The sequence below is a fragment of the Miniopterus natalensis genome, chromosome 1, assembly GCF_054644295.1.
Source record: "Miniopterus natalensis isolate mMinNat1 chromosome 1, mMinNat1.hap1, whole genome shotgun sequence".
NCBI classification, from domain to species: domain Eukaryota; kingdom Metazoa; phylum Chordata; class Mammalia; order Chiroptera; family Miniopteridae; genus Miniopterus; species Miniopterus natalensis.
Window position 1 is genome coordinate 117,577,423 of NC_142081.1, and position 20,771 is coordinate 117,598,193.

A 20,771-nucleotide genomic window follows, 5' to 3' on the forward strand; every position below is an offset into this window, starting at 1 on the left:
ATAAAAATTATTTTTAAAAAAAGAAGGGAGAAAAGGTCTATCTACCAAGATAAAATGGATTATTTAAATGTACAAAAGCCCCTCTAGTCAAACATGTTGGGAAAATGGAAGCAGGCTGAACCCCAACTGCCTTGCTAACCTGAATCACACACTGGGAGACCTTCCACTGTGTGAATAGCACACTTTAATGGCCCTGCTAGCCATCAAATGTCGAGAATGAGCACCGCCAGAACAGTGAGAACTGTTATTAAAATTCCTACAGCAATGTTAAACTATGCTTTGCCCAGCCATTTTTAAAGTAGAGTATATTTCAAAAGTCAACTAAATAACGAAGTATGTTGACATACACAGTTAAGTGTTACAGGGCCTTGGCTATTGCTCTGTCTCTAGCTTTTAGAAAAGGGAATTGGGTGAACACTGTGTCAGGCCAAAATGAACAGCGGGAAACAAAATCATTGGGAGTGAGGTGCTTGTGAGGGAAGGGGTGGTGGGGTGAGGTCACTGGCATTGTATATATGATTTATGATTATTTGTTCTCTAGCCAAAAAAGGGAGTCAGCAGGAAAATGCTCAGAAATCCTGGTTGGTTCAAAAATTTCACAAGAAAATCAAGGACGCGCTGACTAGGTATTTACTGAGCACAATGAGAGTGTCGAGTCTCTACCAGGATCACTGACAAGAGAAATATAACTGCAAGGATAATGGCAGTTCAGAAGGAAATGTTATTTACTGCGCGTTGAAGGACACATCCAAAAATGCTATAGGGCAGAGGTACACCAGGCACTGAGGCTGGACTTGGAAGACATGGAAAATGGAGGTTAGGGAAGCAATCCCAGCTTCCATACCTGAGCAAACAGGTGGAAAACGGAAGGAACAGGACTGGAGGGGGCAGCCGATACTTTAATGAAATAAACTCTGAAAAATCAAAGGACTAACTAAACATGTCTATAAAAAGAATCATCTTTTCTAGATAACACATGGAAGCAGATATTATTATTTAAATTAGGTTTAGTTTTTTTCCTTCTTCTGCAGCATAAAGTAGGCAGCATGAGAAAAATAAGCATGATGAAATCCACAGCCCCCTAAGATGAAATTATAGACTTGCTTTCAAAATAACCCAACATATCACAAAGATGTGGCACACTGGAAATTGTCTCTAGTTTCATTTTGGTAAATTAGAAAGCAAATTATCCCTTTGGTAGCACTTTAGAGAAGGTAGAAAGTTCTGCTCTACAGCATGACATTTACATCCAGAGAAAAAAATACGGCCAGGATGACACAAGGGGAGTGAGACTTGAAAACACACAAAGCAATATGAGGCTTGAAAGTTTCTGTGATCTTGTCACAGGTCGGAATCGGCCATCTTTGGGTTGCAAATGATAGGTTCTGTAACACTGGTCACAAAAACTGGACTGCGACCACCAGTTCACTTCACAGACTGCATTCTGAATTGAAGCAATCAGAAAAACACTGCTATCATCAGAAGGCAAATGGTTTACCCCTTCTTGACAGCTCCTGTGGTATCAAATATTGCCATGTTGGAAGAACCACCATACCTCCTGGAATATTCAAAGAGGCCCACCTTGTTTGACAACTCTAGGGGATACCATTCAAATTCTGTGCAAATTACACTGCGAACAGTATCCTATGTTAATTTGTTTTCTCCCAAGTGGTAGATCAAAAAGAATTAATTTGAACTGAAAATGAAGGATGGTCCAAAAGGCTTTTCCATTTTGGCTCCCCAATAGGCTAGACACAGCAACAGCCCTAAATAACCCTGATTCAGGGACTCCACAGGGATGTGGGAGTGGCCTGATGTCAGTACTAGGATGCTACGCTGACCAATTTGAGTTCTGCGTCTCCACGATGCATGATTAAAATGCCTGCCGTGTCACATGGCTGAAGTTATTTCACCCTTGGTAGTAGAATACAGATTCAGATCTTCTTAAATATGCAGGTTCTGACAATATATTCAAGTGAAGACAGACAATAAAATGTTTGGTACCAGGATATAATACAAATATCATATTCATCAACACGCTCAGAATCAGAGAAACATTTCTTTCGAATTTCGTTCATAATTTAAAACTTTAAAAAAAAAAAAATCACCATGATATGAAAGCCTCCCTTTACTTCACAAGTAATTACTTTGGAGAGTTGGAAACTCTTTCGAAGCAAAATCAGCTTTCAAAACTGATTACTTGACTGAATTCTATTTACAGATAAAGGGTCTATCAACCATAATTAACTGCTCTTTCACTTAATAGAAAGCAATTTATCATATGCAATCACTGAAAAAAAGTTACACCTCTTTCTATACATAAATAAGAGCAGAGAATTCACATGTGAGAACCTCTCATGATCTGGTCATTGATGGGAGGTTTGCATCGATTGGGACATTAAGTACCATCTGTGGTTTTAGGCTCCCACTGGGGGTCTTGGACCGTATCCCCTGTACATAAGGGGAGACTACTGCATATGACAAAGGATTAACATTAATACGTAATGATTTTTCCCATTGGTAAAATGGAAAAAATATGCTGCTCCTCAAATAAAGGATGTCAGTAGTATCTGACAGAGTAGGTACTCAAAAAATGATGGTTATGACCAGTGATTAGGAAATTCTGCATTTGTTCAGCTGATGCACAGGCTGCTGTGAAGATCTCATTGTGGGAACTCTGGGGGGGGCAGAAGGTTGGGGGTGAAGAGTCTATGGTCTCTGGGGTGAGAGGTGGAGGTGAGAGTTTGTAGGTGCCATCAGGGACACATTCGCTTGCTGGATCTGTCTGTGTGAAGAGGAGAGGGGTAGGGGAAATAGGCTGGAGCAGGGTTGTGGGGACAGGCATCCCTGGGAGGAGATCTAGGGAGACCCTGCAGCTGGTCAGAAAAACACATACCAGGTCTGAGCTGGGGGCAGCTGAGGAGCGTCAGTCGAGAGACTAGTTATCCGAAACTGGGGAAGGAAGCAGCTGGAGGTCAGGATAAGGAATGACATGGGGAGAGAAGTTGAAAGGCAGGGGTAAAAATAACGACAAACTGCCCATGAGACCAAACCATGGGTGTGGGTGGGAGCAGTTGGCACAGAGGTTCTCAAGCACTTAGTGGCTGTTGAAGGACTCCCAGCTCTTGGAGCTGAGAACCACCTCTTGCGTAGGCAGCAGGTCTACGAGCCCACTCTCCCTGCTTTTGGAGGAGGTGTGCCCTTACAGGGAAACAGGGCTCTCAGGCTGAGGGAAGAGGTATGGAGGGAGGTGGAGGTAGAGGCTGCTCAAGGAGAGAAGTGAGGACTCAGAGAGAAACATCTGTCACCACACCCCAGGAAGAAAAAAGTGCCTGTGCCCCACCAGCTGCCTTATTCATCTTGAGATACATGGAAGTTGAAAATGCACCATACTGCCTGGCCGGGCGTGGCTCAGCGGTTGAGTGTCGACCTGGGATCCAGGTGATCAGGGTTCGATTCCGAGTCAGGGCACGTGCCCGGGTTGTGGGCTCAATCAATGACTCTCTCATCATTGATGTTTCTCTCTCTCTCTCTCTCTCTCTCTCTCTCTCCCTCTCCTTTCCTCTCTCTGGAATCAATAAAGATATATTTTTAAAAAAGAAAAAAAAGAAAATGCACCATACTGTATGAAAAGGAAGCATGCACATTTGATACGCCCATGTCCTCATCTGGGGAGAAAAATGTTCTTATGGACTAAGATCCCTTTTATCTTTTGGATATCTAAAATGCAACAGAGTTGGGACATTTGTGAATATTTGTTTGGCCAATAAGAAACAGGGTCAGAATGAATCTGTCTCTTGTTTGGAAGCAGCTTTTAAAGGGTTCTCTGCTCACTAGCTCTGAAACCATAGGCAAGTTACTCAACCTCTCTGTGCCTTTTTCTCATTTAAAATTGCAAGAGGATGGTTAATAATAGCACTATCGTATGGGGTTATTATGAGAAATAGATGAGGTAACACAGTTCTTACAACAGTGCCAGCCACATTTTAAGAATTTGGTAAACATTAGCTTATTACTTTATTCTAACATTTTTTATTCTAGTGATTGGCTATAAAGTACTCAGCATAGCATAGTGATGTGGTAGGCATCACATAAATATTAGTTCTTTCTTATCTCTTTTTTAAAATTTGTTCCACAGGATCAAATAATTGAATTCAGACTTTCATCTTCAAAATGAGGAAGGTGTGCTCTAGAGAAATGCAGTGATTTTTATCACAGTCTCATGGGATTACAATCTGGGTCTCAGGCTGCCTGAAACTGCCTCTTCTTTGCTTTGCTTTGAGTCACTTTATGTAACTGTCATATTTCATTCAAAATAGAAACTTTCCCATTCAGGTTAATACTCGTTTTGTTTAGACAGGAATTTCCACCATCTTGAAAAGAACACTCCATCCAGGTGTGAATATTATTTTCCCATTTTGGAAAGAAACAGCTGAAGATCTGGAATCTGGAAACCTTAGCTGCAGTCTCAGTTCTGATTCTAGTATCTGTGCAACCTGAGAAAAGTTACTTTACCTCTCTGGGCCACAATTCCCTTGCATGGAAAGGAGGAGCTTAACTTTTTTATTTCTAGGGTTCTAGAACTGATTTCTAAAAATACACCTATTTTATGTTACACAAATAAAATAGTTTAAGCAAGAAGAAAGGGAAGCCAGAGGGGGAGGGTAGAGGTAGGTAGGTAGATATAGAATAAAACTGAGTCTGGACCTTAAAGATTTTATTAATCTTGAAAAATCTTTCAAGCATTTCCCTTTTAATGGGAGTTTCAAATCAATGTACTCCTTTATGGCATTACATTCTATAGTGTGTCATGGTGTTTTATTGCCTCCCTTACTACAGCTGACCCCCTTCTTATCCATGTGGGATGCACTCCAAGAGCCCCACTGGCCGTCTGAAACCACAGATAGTACTGAACCCTATATATACTATGTTATTTCCTATACATAAATACCTGTGATAAAGTTTAATTTATAAATTAGGCACAGTAAGAGATTAACAATAGACTAATTATAACAATATACTGTAATCAAAGTTACATGAGTGTGTGTCTCTGTCTCAAAATATCTTATCGATTGTATTCAACTTTTCACTTAAAGGGAGCACTTTAGGGCTTCTCTTTGGCATATCCAAACTGCCAGCATCACTACGCTTGTACTTTGGGGCCACTATTAAGTAAATTAACAGTTACTACAACACAAGCACTGCGATACTGCAACAGTGGATATGATAACAATGGCTACTCAGAGGCTAACAGGCTGTGAGGGTCTACAGCATGGAGACTAGGGACAAAGCGATGATTCAGGTACAGGGGGATGGAGGAGGACAGCAGATTTCATCACAAGACGCAGAATAGCACGCAATTTAAAACTTATTTAGTGTTTATTTCTGGAATTTTTCAATTAATATTTTTGGACCAAGGATGACCACGGGTACACGAAATCACAATAAACTGAAACCATGGCAAACAAAACCACAAATAAAGGGTACTACTGTAAGTTTCAAATATTTCCCCCATTTTGGCAATTCGTCCCTTCAATTTTAATAGGTAAGACAGTACTCCACAACCCAACAGTCCCACTCCTAGGTCTACAACCTACGGCAACGAATATCCTGCCTGGCCAGTGTGGTTCAATTGGATGGAGGGTTGTCCCGTACACCAAAAGGCCACGGGTTCAATTCCCAGTCAGGGCACATGTCCAGGATGTGGGTTCAATCCCCGGTTGAGGTGAGTATGGGGGCAACCATCCAATGTTCTCTCTCACAGCAGTGTTTCTCTCTCCCCCCTCCCCTCTCTCTAAGGTCAATAAGCATATCCTCGGGTGAGGACTAAAACATAAATAAGTAAAAATACATGGATTTTTATGTTCACAGCAGCACCATTCTAACCACCCCAGCCTAGAAATGACCCACGTCTGTCAGCAGCAGATGGATGAATAAGCCGATGGAGTCACTCAGTGGATCGACAACCAACTTCACAACGTGAATAAATCTCAAGAGCATCAGACACTCAAGAGTATACACTATATAATCCTTTTTTAATGATGCATAAAAACAGGCAAAACTAATCTATGCTTTCAGAATCAAGACAGTCACTGAGGGGGCAGTGACTGGGAGGTGCAGGGGACCCTGGGTGCTGATCATCTTCCGCTTCGTGGTCTGAAAATACATCAAGCTGTACTATTACACATGCACTCATCTATATGAACACCTCAATAAAGGGTTTTTTAATGAATTTGTCAAAAGTATGTGTGTTTTGGAAATAAGAGGGTCTTGTGTCCTCAGGCAACTGGAGTGAGCAGGGGCAGGTCCACCTCAGCCGACATCCACCAACACATTCCTAAATCAATACAGAATCATGTGCCCATACAGGCAGGTGCCATGTCTGCTAGAATGGGGCCCATTTGCCCATAGGCACTCAGTGCACTTGCTGAATTAGCTGTTTTATCCTGATATGTGCATGCAGCTGTCAAAAACATTAGTCATATAAACAAGGCAATATAGCATAAGCTAAGAACACAGCTTCTGAAGTCTGACTGCCTGGGTTCCAAGCCTGGCTCTACTATTAGCTGTGTGACTTGGAGCAAGTTGCCTAAGTTCTAGAAATTCGTTTCCTCAGGTACAACCTGGAAGATGAGGAGGAGGAGGAGGGTGATAACAATCATAATGAAACTGTGAGGTTTAAAAGAAATAATCCATAGCCCAGCTGGGCATGGCTCAGTGGTTGAGCATCGACCTCGGATCCAGGAGATCGGGGTTCGATTGCCAGTCAGGGCACATGCCCGGATTGCAGGCTTGGTCCCCAGTTGGGGGCGTGCAGGAGGCAGCCAATCAGTGACTCTCTCATCACTGACGTTTCTAGCTGTCTCTCTCCCTCTCCTTTCCTCTCTCTGAAATCAATAAAAAAAATTAAAAATTTTTAATTAAAAATTAAAAAAAAAAAAGAGAAAGGAAGAAGGAAGGGAGGGAGGGAGGGAGGGAGGGAGGGAGGGAGGGAGGGAGGGAGGGAAGGGAAGGGAAGGGAAGGGAAGGGAAGGAAGGGAAGGAAGGGAAGGAAGGGAAGGAAGGGAAGGAAGGAAGAAAGGGAAGGAAGGAAGGGAAGGAAGGAAGAAAGGGAAGGAAGGGAAGGAAGGGAAGGAAGGGAAGGAAGGGAGGAAGGGAGGAAGGAAGGGAGGGAGGAAGGGAGGAAGGGAGGAAGGGAGGAAGGAAGGAAGGGAGGAAGGAAGAATCCATAAAGAGAGCTTAATACAATGTTTGGCAAATGGCACACATGTGGTGTGTGTGCATGCACATGTATCAATGCACTCTATTACACATGGCATTTTAATTATATTATCTATTTTTTTATCCTTCTAATAAAGAATGCATGATTTGTATATTTGTATAATACAAATATACAAATACAAATATACAACAGGTTAAACAGGTAACTTTCACACAGCCTGAAGACGTAAATATTTACAGGTCTAAAAAAACCAACTTACATATGAACATTTGTAAAACAAACTTTTGTATACTGAGGTTGCAAACCAGGTTACCAGTCCCTGGTCCACACTATACCTTAAAAAACCAAGAGGCCAAGACGCCTTCCAATTAACTATGTGGTCTGATGTGAGTCTTTCATTTGGCCGAGTTTACCCTTACAATTGTGACCCATTCTTGTCCAGAGAAATAATTAACAGATGTGTAGAAAAATATATTAAATGAAAAGGCTCTTTATGAAATACAGGTAAATTATAACTAACAATACCATTTGATGTAATTCAGGTTCATTCTGTTATGATATATGAACCAATATTTCCCAAACACCATCTTCTCCAGCATCACACTTCATAGAGTGTTTTGTGCTAATGTTCTAAGTTTGAAGATAGAAAAAAATGAATTAATATACACTGCAAAGAAATCTCGCATCTGATTGCTAAATTCCATTAAGATTAATAGTTTTTTGGAAAACCAGAAGGAAAAGGGAAGGGTTCACAGTTAATACTGACCAGATAGAGAATAAGCTGCTTCTAGTGTTTTCCTCCATGTTAAAGCTCTGCAACAATACAATAAAACAGGCTCATAGATAAAGAGAGCAGGCTGTCAGCTCTGGGGGGTGGGGCTGAAGAGGGTGGAGGGACTCAGCCAAAAAAAAAAAAAAAAAAGAAGAAGAAGAAGAAGAAAAAAAAGAGAACTCGTGGACACTGACAACAGTGAGGTGATTGGGGGGTGGGGGCAGAGGTAGAGGAATACATAGGGGAATAAATGGTAATCAGGACAAAATAAGAGAAAATAAAGAAAAAAATATGATAAACCTAAGTTTCCAGGCTTCAGGCTAGCCAAATGATGTATTTATTTGTCTAGTGTTTTCAAGAATTCTGAAAGTGAATGCCCTGAGGTAAGGCCTGCTGCCCCAGGCACCCCAGAAATCCCACTCCTTAACATCTGAGCCACACCCCTGTTACATTTCAGGGGTAAGAAACAACACAGCACAGTTATTATAGAACAAAGGTGTCAGATACACTTAGGATGAACTGGGATTCTGCCATTAGCTATGTGATGCTGGGACTTAGGCTCTAGATAACCTTCTACTTGCTCATCTGTAAAATGCTGCACAAAAGGGCGATGCTGTCAGTGTGAGAAGCTCTTACCCCTGTGTAAGCACTCAAACACAAATCATTCAGAACCTCTAATGTAGGTGTGATGGGCTGAACTGTGGCTCCTTAAGATTCCCGTGTTGAAGCCCTAACCCCTAGTATCTCAGAATGTCACTATATTTGGAGACAGGATCTTTAAGCAAGTGATCAATTAAAATGAGGCTGATAAAGAAGTCGTAATCCAAACTGACTGGTACCCTTAGGAGACAAGGAAAGTGGACAAACACATAGACACCAGGGACACACATATACAGAGGGAACACCATGTGAGGACACAGCAAGAAGGCAGCCGTCGCAAGCCAAGGAGACAGGCCTCAGAAGAAACTGACCCTACCTTGATCTTAGACTTCTAGCCTTTCAAACTGTGAGAAACAAATGTCTGTTGTTGAAGCCCCCAGTCTGTGGTATCGTACATGGCAGCCCTAGCAAACTATAAAGTAAATGTTATACTATCATTTGTCTTTTTGACTTTACCAACATCCCAAATCCAAAATACCCTTTTACACTGCTAAACATCACACACTGATAAAACACTCCCCAAGGGGAAACGGCAAATTCCATTCACCCCTATCTTTCACTGGGAAACTCACTAACCGATCAGCACGTCTCTATTCCAAAGCCCCTGAGCCTCCAGTACAGGCTTTAGGCCTGCACTGCTGTTATGAAACATCCTGATAGTAAAGACAGACCATAGCAAGAGAAGGTTTCTGCGACTGTGAGCTTCTTAGATAAGTACCGTATAAGAGGATATCCCATTACCGGAAGAAAGAGGCACGATCAGGCCAAGAGGAAACAACTGCCCAGGCAGCAATGAATGATGGAGAGCGTGGGCTGACAAAGCCTGAGGAAACCAAAGAGGCTCAACACTGACCCCTGCTGGTCAGGCACTTGATCTACATGGACTGTTCCTCGGCCACATTTTTATGCTTTTGCCTTAAAAAAATAAAAAAAATAAAAATCAACCTGCACAAACTTGCTATTCAATGAAGCAATAGACCTTTGTGTGATGTAAAGAAATCAATTCTAGTTTTTGCTTTGTAAAGTGGATCTCAGATATCTTGATCAAATTTCTTTAAACGAGGTTCATGTAAATTTATGGAAAGGATCCAGATTCTGGTTTTCAATTATTATCCATATCAACTCTAGCACTTTTTATCACAATTAAAAGCTGGCCATAATGGCAAAGCAATGGTTGTTATGGTTTCTTATGATAAAAATCTAACTACTTCTGATCCATCAGATAGCTTACAGTTTTCTTAGCATAGCAAATATTAATTTATCACTGGGTAACTTAAAGCTTCAACAGGGAAGAAACTCCCAAAGACTCAGCAAAGATAGTGCCCATCACAAAAATAAATAAATAAATAAATACTCTCAATAAATAGCTATTGGATGACCTACGGTATCTTAGCTATTAGTTGAAAAATTGCCAACACTTTTTATGCCTGTCTGTCATTCTCAACAGACATGAGCACACCACAACTAAAATCCTGTGAAACACCCCGCTGCTCCCCCAGCCACCTCCCAGACTGTCAATGGCTCTGAAGAGTGCCCCTGTGAGGCTGCTGTTTTTTCTCCTGACCCCATCACACTGACACACCCATCTAACTTCAATCAGGTGAGGAATGAGGCGGATGCCCAGACATGGTGAGCCAGTGAGACAAGAAGTGAAGACCACTGGAGAAGTGCCATGACCGAGAATTCCAAACACTACAGAGACATTGTTTTGCATATTTTATGCAAACACAGAGTTTACAATGCTAATAATAGTGAATAATAAGGCTAATATGTGCCATGATACAGGCTGAATGTTTGTTTCCCCCTAAAAGTCATATACTGAAACCTAACCCCCATTTTGTGAAGGTATCAGGAGGGGAGACCGTAGGAAGGTGATGAGGTCATGAGGGTGGAGACTTCACGAATTAGAGATTAATGTCCTTGTAAAGAGACTCCAAAGAGACCCCTTGTTCCTTTTACCATGTGAGGACACAGTGAGGAGATAGCTATCTATGAAACAGGATCCACACCAGACAGGGAATCTGCCTATTCCTTGAGTCCCTGCCTCCAGAACCATGAGAAATAAATCTGTCATTTATAAGCCACCCAGCCTAAGGTATTATTATAGCAACCCAAATGAATGAACCAAGACGTGACAGATGGTATATAAGGCATTTTACAGATAATGACTCACAGCAATTCTATGAGATCGCTACTCTTATTATTCCCATTTTACTGATGAGAAACCTGAGGCAGAGAGAGGTTAAGTGACTTGCCCAAAGTTAGACTACTAGTAACATAAAGCTGCTCACAAAAAAAAGAGGCCAGGACTGACTGGAAGTGAAATGTCAAATGACTGAAAAATTGTAAAAGGTCATCATTCATTATTAGTTTGGTTACTCCAAAGGGGTCATGATTTTTCTTTATTTCCTACCTAGATGAAACATTTTCAGTTTTTACTCTGTCCTAAAATCAAAAACAACACTAAACAGTTCTATCATGTTCCTGATGACTGTAAACTATTCTCTCTCTGCAAAGTCGGGGAGAAGTCTGTGGCAGGGAGACAGAGGCTACGTTCCTTCACCTGTGCTACGCTTTCCACCCTAGCTCACCTGAACTCTTAACTAAAGCAATAGCATCTTTCTTCAATCAACTTTCCCCAACCATAAGGCCAAGTACAGAGATACCAGAAGCAGGCACACCAGGCCCAAAAGAGCCACTTAACCCAGGCTGGATGGGATGGTGGGGGTGTTCAGAGGAGGTGACACAACAATGGAGTTATGTGAATAGATAGGTCACTCTTTCTTTTATAAGCACTAAGTGACAAGGGAGGGAGGAGTTAGCTAGAGAGAAAAAAGGGCTTCCCAGTCCAAGATACTGCAGGTTTCAAAACACAAAGGTGGGCATATACAGGTAACTTAGAGGAGTAAAAATATAAAAGGTCTTAATAAAGATTACAGCTAACAGGACATGGTCTTACCAGCTCTTCTATCTTTCCCCCAAAAGGCAATACACAGGCATAGCTCAGAAATATTGTGGGTTCAGTTCCAGATCATCTCCATAAAGCCAGTATAGCAATAAAGCAAGTCATCTTTTTGCTGCTGGAGGGTCTTTGCCTTCAATTTGTAAAAATATGCAACATCTGTGAAGTGCAATAAAACAAGGTATGTCTGTAACTGATAATTCCTAACAGAAGTGACTACTTCCAGGTTTAACTTTGCTTTTGAAATGGCCCTTCTAGATAACCTGAGTACTTTTGTGGATTATTTTAAAGGGTCCCTTAGAAAAACCACTTCCCCCGAGGCAGGTTATTTTTCTTTTTTAGATTGATCTGAAAGATATTTTAATCTAATCTGAAAAAAACTGATAGAGGCCTGAACACCCAGAGGGCAATAAATGTGAAGAGATTAAAAAGTCATAAAAGACTTAAGTAAAAGAAATAAGAAAAGTCTTCCAGGCTACTAATGGGATTCTTGGCTCCCAGAAGCTGATTAAAGGACCCTTCAAAAGCAACTGTCATCCAGGTGAAGATAGCTGCTGTGTGGGAGAGTGTTTCTGCAGTGAAGTTTCTTTAATAATAAGAACAAAATCAGTGCCATCATTCTTGGAAGCTTTAAGGAGGGTACGTGTGCAGATTACACACCACATGGGGGGGAAAACAAAGAAAAAGTGAGGAGTATTTAAAAAAATAACAGCAATTTTAATTTATAACAACCCTAGGCAAAAGTGCCACACTCTCCAGGTCCTAATAAGCCACATAAAAATATCAACACAGGACACAAATGCCTCACTCAGTCTAATTAACCATGCTATTTTTTTAAAAATATATCTTTATTAATTTAAGAAAGAGGAAAGGAGAGGGAGAGAGAGATAGAAACATCAATGATGAGAGTCATTGATCGAGCCCACAACCCGGGCATGTGCCCTGACTGGGAATCGAACCCCGGTCGCCTGGATCCTAGGTTGACGCTCAACCACTGAGCCACGCCAGGCAGGGCAACCATGCTATTCTTGGTTCAAGACACTGAAGTGGAACTGGTGACATCTAAGGCTTACCAAATTCCATCGAGAACTTTCCATTAATAGTTAACATTTCACATGCACACACTCAATAGCAACCATAGTGCTCAGGCGTTGACATACATCAGTGCATTTAGCACTAAACCAACTTCTACCAAATGGGTACTCACATCTCCATTTGACAATGAGGAAAATGAGGCTCAGAAAAGTTAAGTGGCTTCTCTAAAGTTTCACAGCAGTAAGTAGAACATGGAGAATCTGAAGTCACTCCATTCAATTCCAAGGCCCCACTTATAAGCACTGTATTCTTCTGCCTCTCAGGGCAGAATCTGACCATGTCCAGAATCTGGCAGAAAACTGTAGAACCTGTCTGCTGGCTGTCTCTGGCCTAGGAAATTCTCTCCATCGGGAAGTTTTTGGCACCTAAGCTCCTGAAAACATTTTTTAAAGGCAATTTGTCTCAGGCAGACATTTCATATGATGAGAATAAGTACAAAACCTCCATTCTTATCTTAGGAACTTAATTCTTGCTTATCCTTTGAAAATTGAAAAACGTAAGGACAATGAAGGGAAAGTATGAGACACAATAGCCATTCTCTGTCCATGCAAATGAACTACTCCCCATGTTTAATCTCAACACTATTCCATAAACCTAATGATGACAGTTAAAATGTTATAAGTAAAAGAATACTGGACTTCTTATACTGCAATTAAATATAACCATGCCAAATATTTTAATACATAAAACATTAAAATATATAGTAAGCATTATGTGCATTACTGATACATGAATTCCAGTTGAGAAATGGGCTTCTGAAGGCATTCCGGAACCCTCCAGGCTCCAGGAGTCCAGAAGTCTGGGAGTTATAGCAGAAAACAGCCACTCCTTGAGTCTACACACACTACAGAGGCCAAATTCACTTACACTGAACTCCTAGGGAGTATGTTCTTCCGTAAGCTACTTCTCTAGGAAAATTTAAGAATGATCTTACTTTCCACCATCTCATATTACACCGGAAACATTTTTTCAGGAAGCAAGTGGCTATCTCTTCTTCAATAAAAGCCAAAGCCTCAAAGAGATAATGCAACTGAACCGAAATATCTGCACCATTCTCCCTACTTATATTACAGAAAAAAATCCTCTTCAAAGCTGAGAAGTGTAACGTTCTTCTGCTGAAAGCAACCTCTTTCTTCAAGCTCATGAGAAAATGGGTGCCAAGGAGCAGAAAGCCATGGGGCCAAGAGTAAAGCAGAACCAAACCTCCTCTGGCCCCTCACCACCTCCTCCCTCCATTGCAGCAGCGTCCCCAGTGATCACCAGGCTCATGGCAGAGCCAGGCAGGGGCAGTTTGGGGAAACATCCAGATCCACAAGTGCCAATTCAGTACCAGAGACATCTGCTTTGTTGCTGCAACCAGAAAGGCATCACCACTGAGAGAGGCCAACACCTACCAGGAGGCTGATAGGCTAATTAGTACAAAAGCTAAGCTTAATGGCAGGTATCTTTCTAAGAGTCTACAACTTTTCATCTCCTTTTCAGAGATGCATCAATGGCACCAACCCCCATCTCTGTCCCAGGCACAAACCATGGAGTGGCAGTAAATCTGACTCTGCTCTCTCCATGCCTAACAAGCAATACATCATCTTTTTGGGCCTCCTTGACTTCTCCCCTTCTTCTCCAGTGTCACAAACTGGTCTGGATCTCATAAACTCAGTCCTAATCCAGTCTTCTTTCTTTCATCCATCAAACGTTTTTGAGCACATACTGTGTTCCAGGCAATATTATAAAGAAAGTAAATATGAATATTGCACAGCTTTAGCCCCTCCAGGCTCCCAGTGGAGAAGAGGGACATCTAGATTAAAAACGCATTACAATCCTGTGTAACAAGTCATGAAGCCAGGGATGTCTAACTTCATAGAAGAGAGGGTTATTTTAACTTTGTCAGCTTGATACAGACAGGCTTTACATAGGCTGTGATATCTGAGCCGACTCTTGATAAAAAGTAAAACTATTTTGGGTGAAGAAGAGTGGAGAGCGAGGAAACAATACTTGTAAAGACATACAAACCTGAAAACGTGTGCCCTGGTTCAGGAAGGGCAATGAGGTAGAATGGCTGGGATGCAAATGCATGGAGGGGATGGGAGCTAGGGTAGGCTGTGGTGAGATTCAGGAAGGCCTTGCACGTCTCGCCAAGGAAACGGGAACATTACTGTTGGTAATGAACAACCAGAGGTGTTTACGGGAGAAGATCTAAACTGAAGCCACCTTCAGCCTGAAGAGTGTTTTGTTTCACCTTTATAAAATATTTTTCAAATACTGAAATTAGTCTCCAACTTCTAAAAACTACTAAATTTCATCTGGATACTTGGTTTCTTAAAAAAAAAAAATTAAAAAACAACAACTGGTAACACGGAGCCAACGTCCCCAGGTGGTAACAACTGTTTGGATCTGAGCAGCAGATGGGATACCATTACGGAGTTCATGACCATCCTCACCTGACCCCCTGGCGTTAGAGTTTGCAAGCCCCGGTTTAAAGGGCAGAATAACACAAAGGGACTTGGTTACAGAAAAAAACAGCACTGAAAGCAATAGTGACTAAACCACAGGGGCAGTAAAACTGGAGGCAAGAAAGGAAAGTTAGGAAGACACCACAATAGGACAAGACCAGGTAACAAAAGCCTGAACTAAAGAGAACCCACAAAACAGTATTGAGTGAAGAAATGTTTAACATACTCCAGGCACAGGAACACCTATGGGCCATTTGTGTGGCATTTGTTCAAGGGGCAAAGACTGTATTAGGAGAAAAGAATAATAATTAAAAAATGATTTTCAATTAAAAAATACGGTGGCTATTAAGTAAACTGTGTAGACAATCCACCAGAATGCCCTAAAGCAGTGTAACAGCCGCTGAGGTACAGCAGCCTCTGCGGGATTCTCGCCCTGGCTCCCTCGCTCCTTTTCCAGTCAAAAGCGAACAAATTCTGACTGCAAACTTTCTGAGCTAAGGTCTTGATAAGCGGCGTCTACAAGCAGAGGGCGGAATACTACCCATGACAGCCTCTCACACAACGGCTTGCAGTTACTTGGAGAACTTTTAAGCCCTTGCAGCTCCTCCAAGGGGAAGGCCCAGCGAAGAACTCACACAGGCCGTTGACGTCCAGCATGTTGGAGATGCCGCGGTCACTCATGTCCACTTCCGGCTGGTTCTTCTCCCGACTCTCCTCCACCAACTTTTTCAGAGACTTGGACATGATCTGTACCAAACGACAACCAAGCACGTGGGTGAGGGCAGGAGGGTGCAGAAACAGAACGGAGACAACCCTGTCCGGCGCTCCCGGTGTTCCCCCCGGCCCTGAAGAGGGGGCATCAACAGGCAGGGTACCGGTGCGAGGAGGAAGATGGGGCGGGGGCGTGGGAAGGACCCAGCGCCCCGCCGACTGCGCGGAGATGAGCAAAGGCAAACGCACTGCCACGCACACTCACCGCAGAGGGCAGCACTGAACCGGTTGGGGGTGGAAACCGCAGGCTCCCGCAGGGCGCACTGGAGCTGTGAAAGAGGCAATCAGCCCGCGTTCAAGCCACACCCAAACAAGGCACGCGCCCCGTCGCGACGCTCGGCGCACGCGCACTCCGTGCCGGGCGCAGCTCCACGCCCCGCCGGGGCCGCCGCCCGACCCTTTCCAAATTAGGAGAACGGTTTACTAGATTTGGTCCCAGGGCGTGGCCCCGCCTACATAAGAACGCGTATCCCCTCAGCCGGCCAATCACGTACGTTTCCAGGCTTCGAGACCCCGCCCCGCCTCGAGATTAACCCTTCCATCGGGAACGCGTGTTTGGGATTCCGATTGGACCGGAGTTGGCACGTGCGCATTAGTTTCGGCGCAGGCTCAGTTTGGAGGTAGAAGCGCACAGTGCTGTGGGCGGAAGTGGGGAGGCTTAGGAAGCGACGGTGGAAGGAGCGTGGTAGCTGCGGTTGGGTCCTGGGGAAGCTAGAAGTAAACTTTTTTCTCAGTGTCCTGCTCCTATGGCTGTGAATCTACTTATCAGAAGTTGCTACCGTGAGTCCCTTATCCATGATTGTGCCTCCGGCTATATTATGATCTTGTCAAAGACAAGAACTGAATGGTCGTCTTTGTCGCTAGCGCCCAGCCGTGGACGTCTGTGTCACATGAAGAGGAAAAGAGCAAGATAAATAAATCACTTCTTTTTTTCTAATACTACACTCAAAATTGCTTCATATTTTGTTTTGTTTTCTATTGAATGATGATTTTATTATACAACTTTCACTTTTTTACTAGCATTTCTGATTTTCTTCTTGTAACCTTTACGATATTTCTAAACTCTTGCAACTTTACATTTCTCTCCATTGCTTGAAATCCAATGAATTCTTGAAAACTAGGAATCCACTAACTTACCGCTCTAGACTGACTCTTTCTGTCTTTCCAGCTGGGTGGTTGTCTGATTTTACTTCATTTCTGGGTTTCGACCGACCTCTCTTGGTATGCATCTTGCTGGAGTACCTCTGTGCACTAAATTATGTTCCTCAAGTATCCCTTTTGATGTGTGTTTATCTAGTTCTTTTCCATTCTTGCTGCTGTAATTCTTTCTCTGTCTGATGATTCCTATTCAAGCATGAAGGTCTGAGCGGATTTTTCTAGGTAGCTGGTGTATTTGCTTCCCTCCTAGATCAGCATTAACTTTCCCTGGGCTGTTTGTTCCATTTCTTTAGAGATGAGAACCCAGTGTTATGTCTGCACGTAATCACAACACTGCCTCTGCTGGTGGAGGGAAATGATGAATTGTGAGCACCAGCTAATGCCATTGTATTACTTCTGGTCTCACCCTCTCAAACTGCATCTACCAACCCCACATCCAGATAACAACTGGGGAATTGATTCGCAATTTCGCAGCATTTCTCTCTTGAAATTATTTTGAGCTGCAGTTTCTTTCTGTTTTATTTGTCACCATGCTTCCATTCACATCCTGTTTTCCAGAAGTTGTTTTTACTCCTCTGTAATTCTCCTCTTGTTCTCTTCACTTTACTGGTGCAATTCTTTATGCAATGTGTCCCTAAATGCCAGATTTTCATAATATGGAAACAGGGCCAGCTTCTTGGGTATTCCACCTGTGCAGTTACCCAAAGCTCCATGCCTACATGGACCACACACTTGGATTAATGCTCTGCTGTCACCATCTTGAAATGTTTCATAATTTTAAAATAATTTTTACTGTTTTATAATTTTAAAAACGTTTTTCTTTTGCACTGAACCTTGCAATTAGTTTCCAGTCCTGCATGGAAAAGTCAGTATTCACCAGAGTTTAAATCACTTCCACAGCATCACTGCCAAGTTCTCTGCTTACATACAGTCTGTGCTTCAGTACTTCCCATTAGGAGAAATGTATTACCACCACCCCTGGGCCCACAGTGTGGGCCAATCACAGATAAAGTATGGAAGATGCCTGGTCCACATGAGGCATATTAGATTATGACAACTGGTAAATTCGCATAAATTACTATGTAAATCATTAATTTAAAAAATGCCTTTTTATTCTGTAAATTGTATTATAATAAATTACTTAAGTGACATATATAAAGTTGCCAAATTAAAATTTGAAAAGCAAATTTTTCATCAAATATCCAACAATTATATTATTTTTCTTCTAATAATTTCCCCCACTAAGTGATAGCCATGGGGCCCTGCCTGGGTGGTTCAGTTGGTTGGAGTGTTGTCCTGTGTATCAAAAGGTTTCAGGTTCGATCCCAGTCAGGGCACATTCCTAGGTTTCGGGTTCAATCCCAATGGGAGCACATAGGGAGGCAACTGATGGATGTTTCGCTCACTCACCCTCTATATGTGTGTGTCTTTCTCTCTCTCTAAAAAGATCAATAAAAACATATCCTCAGGTGAGGATTCAAAAAAAAGATGATAGCTATGGGGTGACTTATGGTCTCAATAAGTAAAAAAAATAAATAAATAAATTCTTCCATAAACATTATTTTGATGCTGTATAATCTCAAGTTTTACAAAACTAAATTTTCATTACATTAAAATTTTTCTAGGTCATTTAGCAGTGTCAATCTTTTAAATCATTCCAATAGATTTACGAAAACATTTTGACTGTCATATTTAATTCACACCCTTCAGGTGTGGTGTGGGGCTCTCTCTTGCGCAGTTGCTAGGATTAGAATTACAACTCTGTTGCTCAAGTTTCATATAACTTTTCCATACCTCATTTTTCTCACCTGTAAAATAGGGGCAATTGTTCTTAGTATTCTGTTTCAGTGAATCATATATGAGAATGATGCCTGGCATAGAGCAAATATATAGATAATAGTTCTCATTTTTCTTAATAAAATTAATGGTGTTAGTGTTGCTTGGTGAATTATTAGAGATGTTTATCAAATCCTTCCATTAAGTGGAGTTGAAATTTAACAGAAAATTATGACAAGTAGGAACCATATCCTAGGCATCTCTTAGCCCCAAACTGGCATCAGCCCCATCCATCCTGAGCTATTCTTCACAAGAGTATCTGAAGTGCCAGGAGATGCCACTGGGTCCAGAGAGAGCCTGTGGTAGCCCCTTGCTGAGCTATTCCTGATGGTCAGATAAGGGTGACTTTGACCAGCGATGGCTAGACTTAACCTTGAAGACAAAAAGGCATGGGCTCTGTTCTTCATGCTTAGGTCTATTGTTTCAGGAGAAGGAGATCAAAGTGGGGAGAGATCAAATGGTAGGTGGAAGCCTGGCTTACCCACACCACACATACATACCCAGTTCTGAGTTCTCAGACTATAAGCATGTAGGAGTGGGTATTACCAGGAAAATTGAATCAGAATGGCCCCAGGTAATGCTGGAATAGGGTCCTAATGCCCCCCTCTATGTTTGCATTAGTCCTTTGGTTGCTGGATCATAGGAAGGCTGGAAGAAGTGTTGTCAGGGTTTGGTTATTGTAACCTGCCCTGTGCCTTCTCAAACAGGGTGTCTAAAGTTCACCTGGAGTGGGATGGAGCTATAGGGTAACCATAAGACTTTCTTAGTTCAGTGTATGCTCAGTTACAGACAGTAGACATTTCTTTTTATTTAAATTTGTGCTTGTTTTGTTTCCTTCAGACCAGGTGAAATATCACTTTCCATTAACTTCCAACTAAGACCTCCCTTTCCCCATCCCTCAAACCCATGTATTTACCTTACGGCTTTTGGGATTCCAGTATAGCCTGAAAGCAGCATTTTGGTGAATCTCAATATTTTAACATCCAAAATGCCTATACTAATGTGAACTAATTGATTGTTAGCTCTGTCCAGAGGTCTGATAGCTAACAATGGAGCTTCATGGTGATGCAATTTGGGAGCAGGAAAGTTATCACTTAGCCACTAGATCTAGAAAGCTGGCTTAATGTAAAATTTCACCAGATAAGGAAACTGAGGATTTTGCCTTGGGATTAGCTCAGGAAACCAGGCAAGATGGAGCTGGGAAGTAGGCTTTTTGAAGTAGGGAGACAGTTATGGAGCTGTATGGCTGTTTTGTTCACCACTTTATCCTCAGTGTGCCTAGTACATGTCATAGAGTAAATGCTCAAGAAACATTTATAAATAAGTGAGTTAAATGCAGAAAGAGAAGAAATGAGATGGGTCTTACTAATGAGAGCTGACATTAGTATATAAAAACACCTAAAGACTGTTAGAACTAATAAATGAACTCAGTAAAGTAGCAGGATACAAAATCAACATATGAAAATCAGTTATATTTCTATACACTAACAACAAACTATCTGAAAGAAAAATCAGGAAAGCAATTCCATTCACAACTGCATCAAAAACAATAAAAACACTTAGGGAGAAATTTAACCACAGCAGTGAAAGACCTGTTCACTGAAAGCTGTAAGACACTGATGCCAGAGATTAAAGAAGATGCAAATCAACAGAATGACATCCCCTGTTCTTGGGTTGGAAGAACTAATATTGTGAAAATGTCCATACTACCCAAAGCCATCTACAGGGTCACTGCAATCCCCATCAAAACTCCAGCTGCATTTTTCACAGAACTAGAAAAAGCAATCTCAAAATCTGTATGGAGCCACAAGAGACCCCACATAGTCAAAGAAATACTGAGTAAGA

The 20,771-nt window shown here is 41.9% G+C and overlaps 1 protein-coding gene across 5 annotated transcripts in view; it reads right to left on the minus strand.

The window, feature by feature from the left end:
* Nucleotides 1–16,256, minus strand: part of RSU1 (Ras suppressor protein 1) — a 170,426-nt gene extending 154,170 nt beyond the window's left edge. For 2 of the 5 annotated variants that reach the window (XM_016213229.2, XM_016213228.2), the window contains exons 1-2: nucleotides 16,138–16,254; nucleotides 15,797–15,908 (exon numbers count right to left, since the gene is read on the minus strand). In XM_016213229.2, the coding sequence (XP_016068715.1) occupies nucleotides 15,797–15,905 (109 nt within the window). In that variant the 5' untranslated portion in view covers nucleotides 15,906–15,908; nucleotides 16,138–16,254. Of the gene's footprint in view, nucleotides 1–15,796; nucleotides 15,909–16,131 lie in introns of all 5 variants that reach the window. The other 3 variants (XM_016213230.2, XM_087825231.1, XM_016213231.2) reach the window with 3 other exon arrangements.
* Between the last annotated feature and the right edge of the window lie 4,515 nt (nucleotides 16,257–20,771).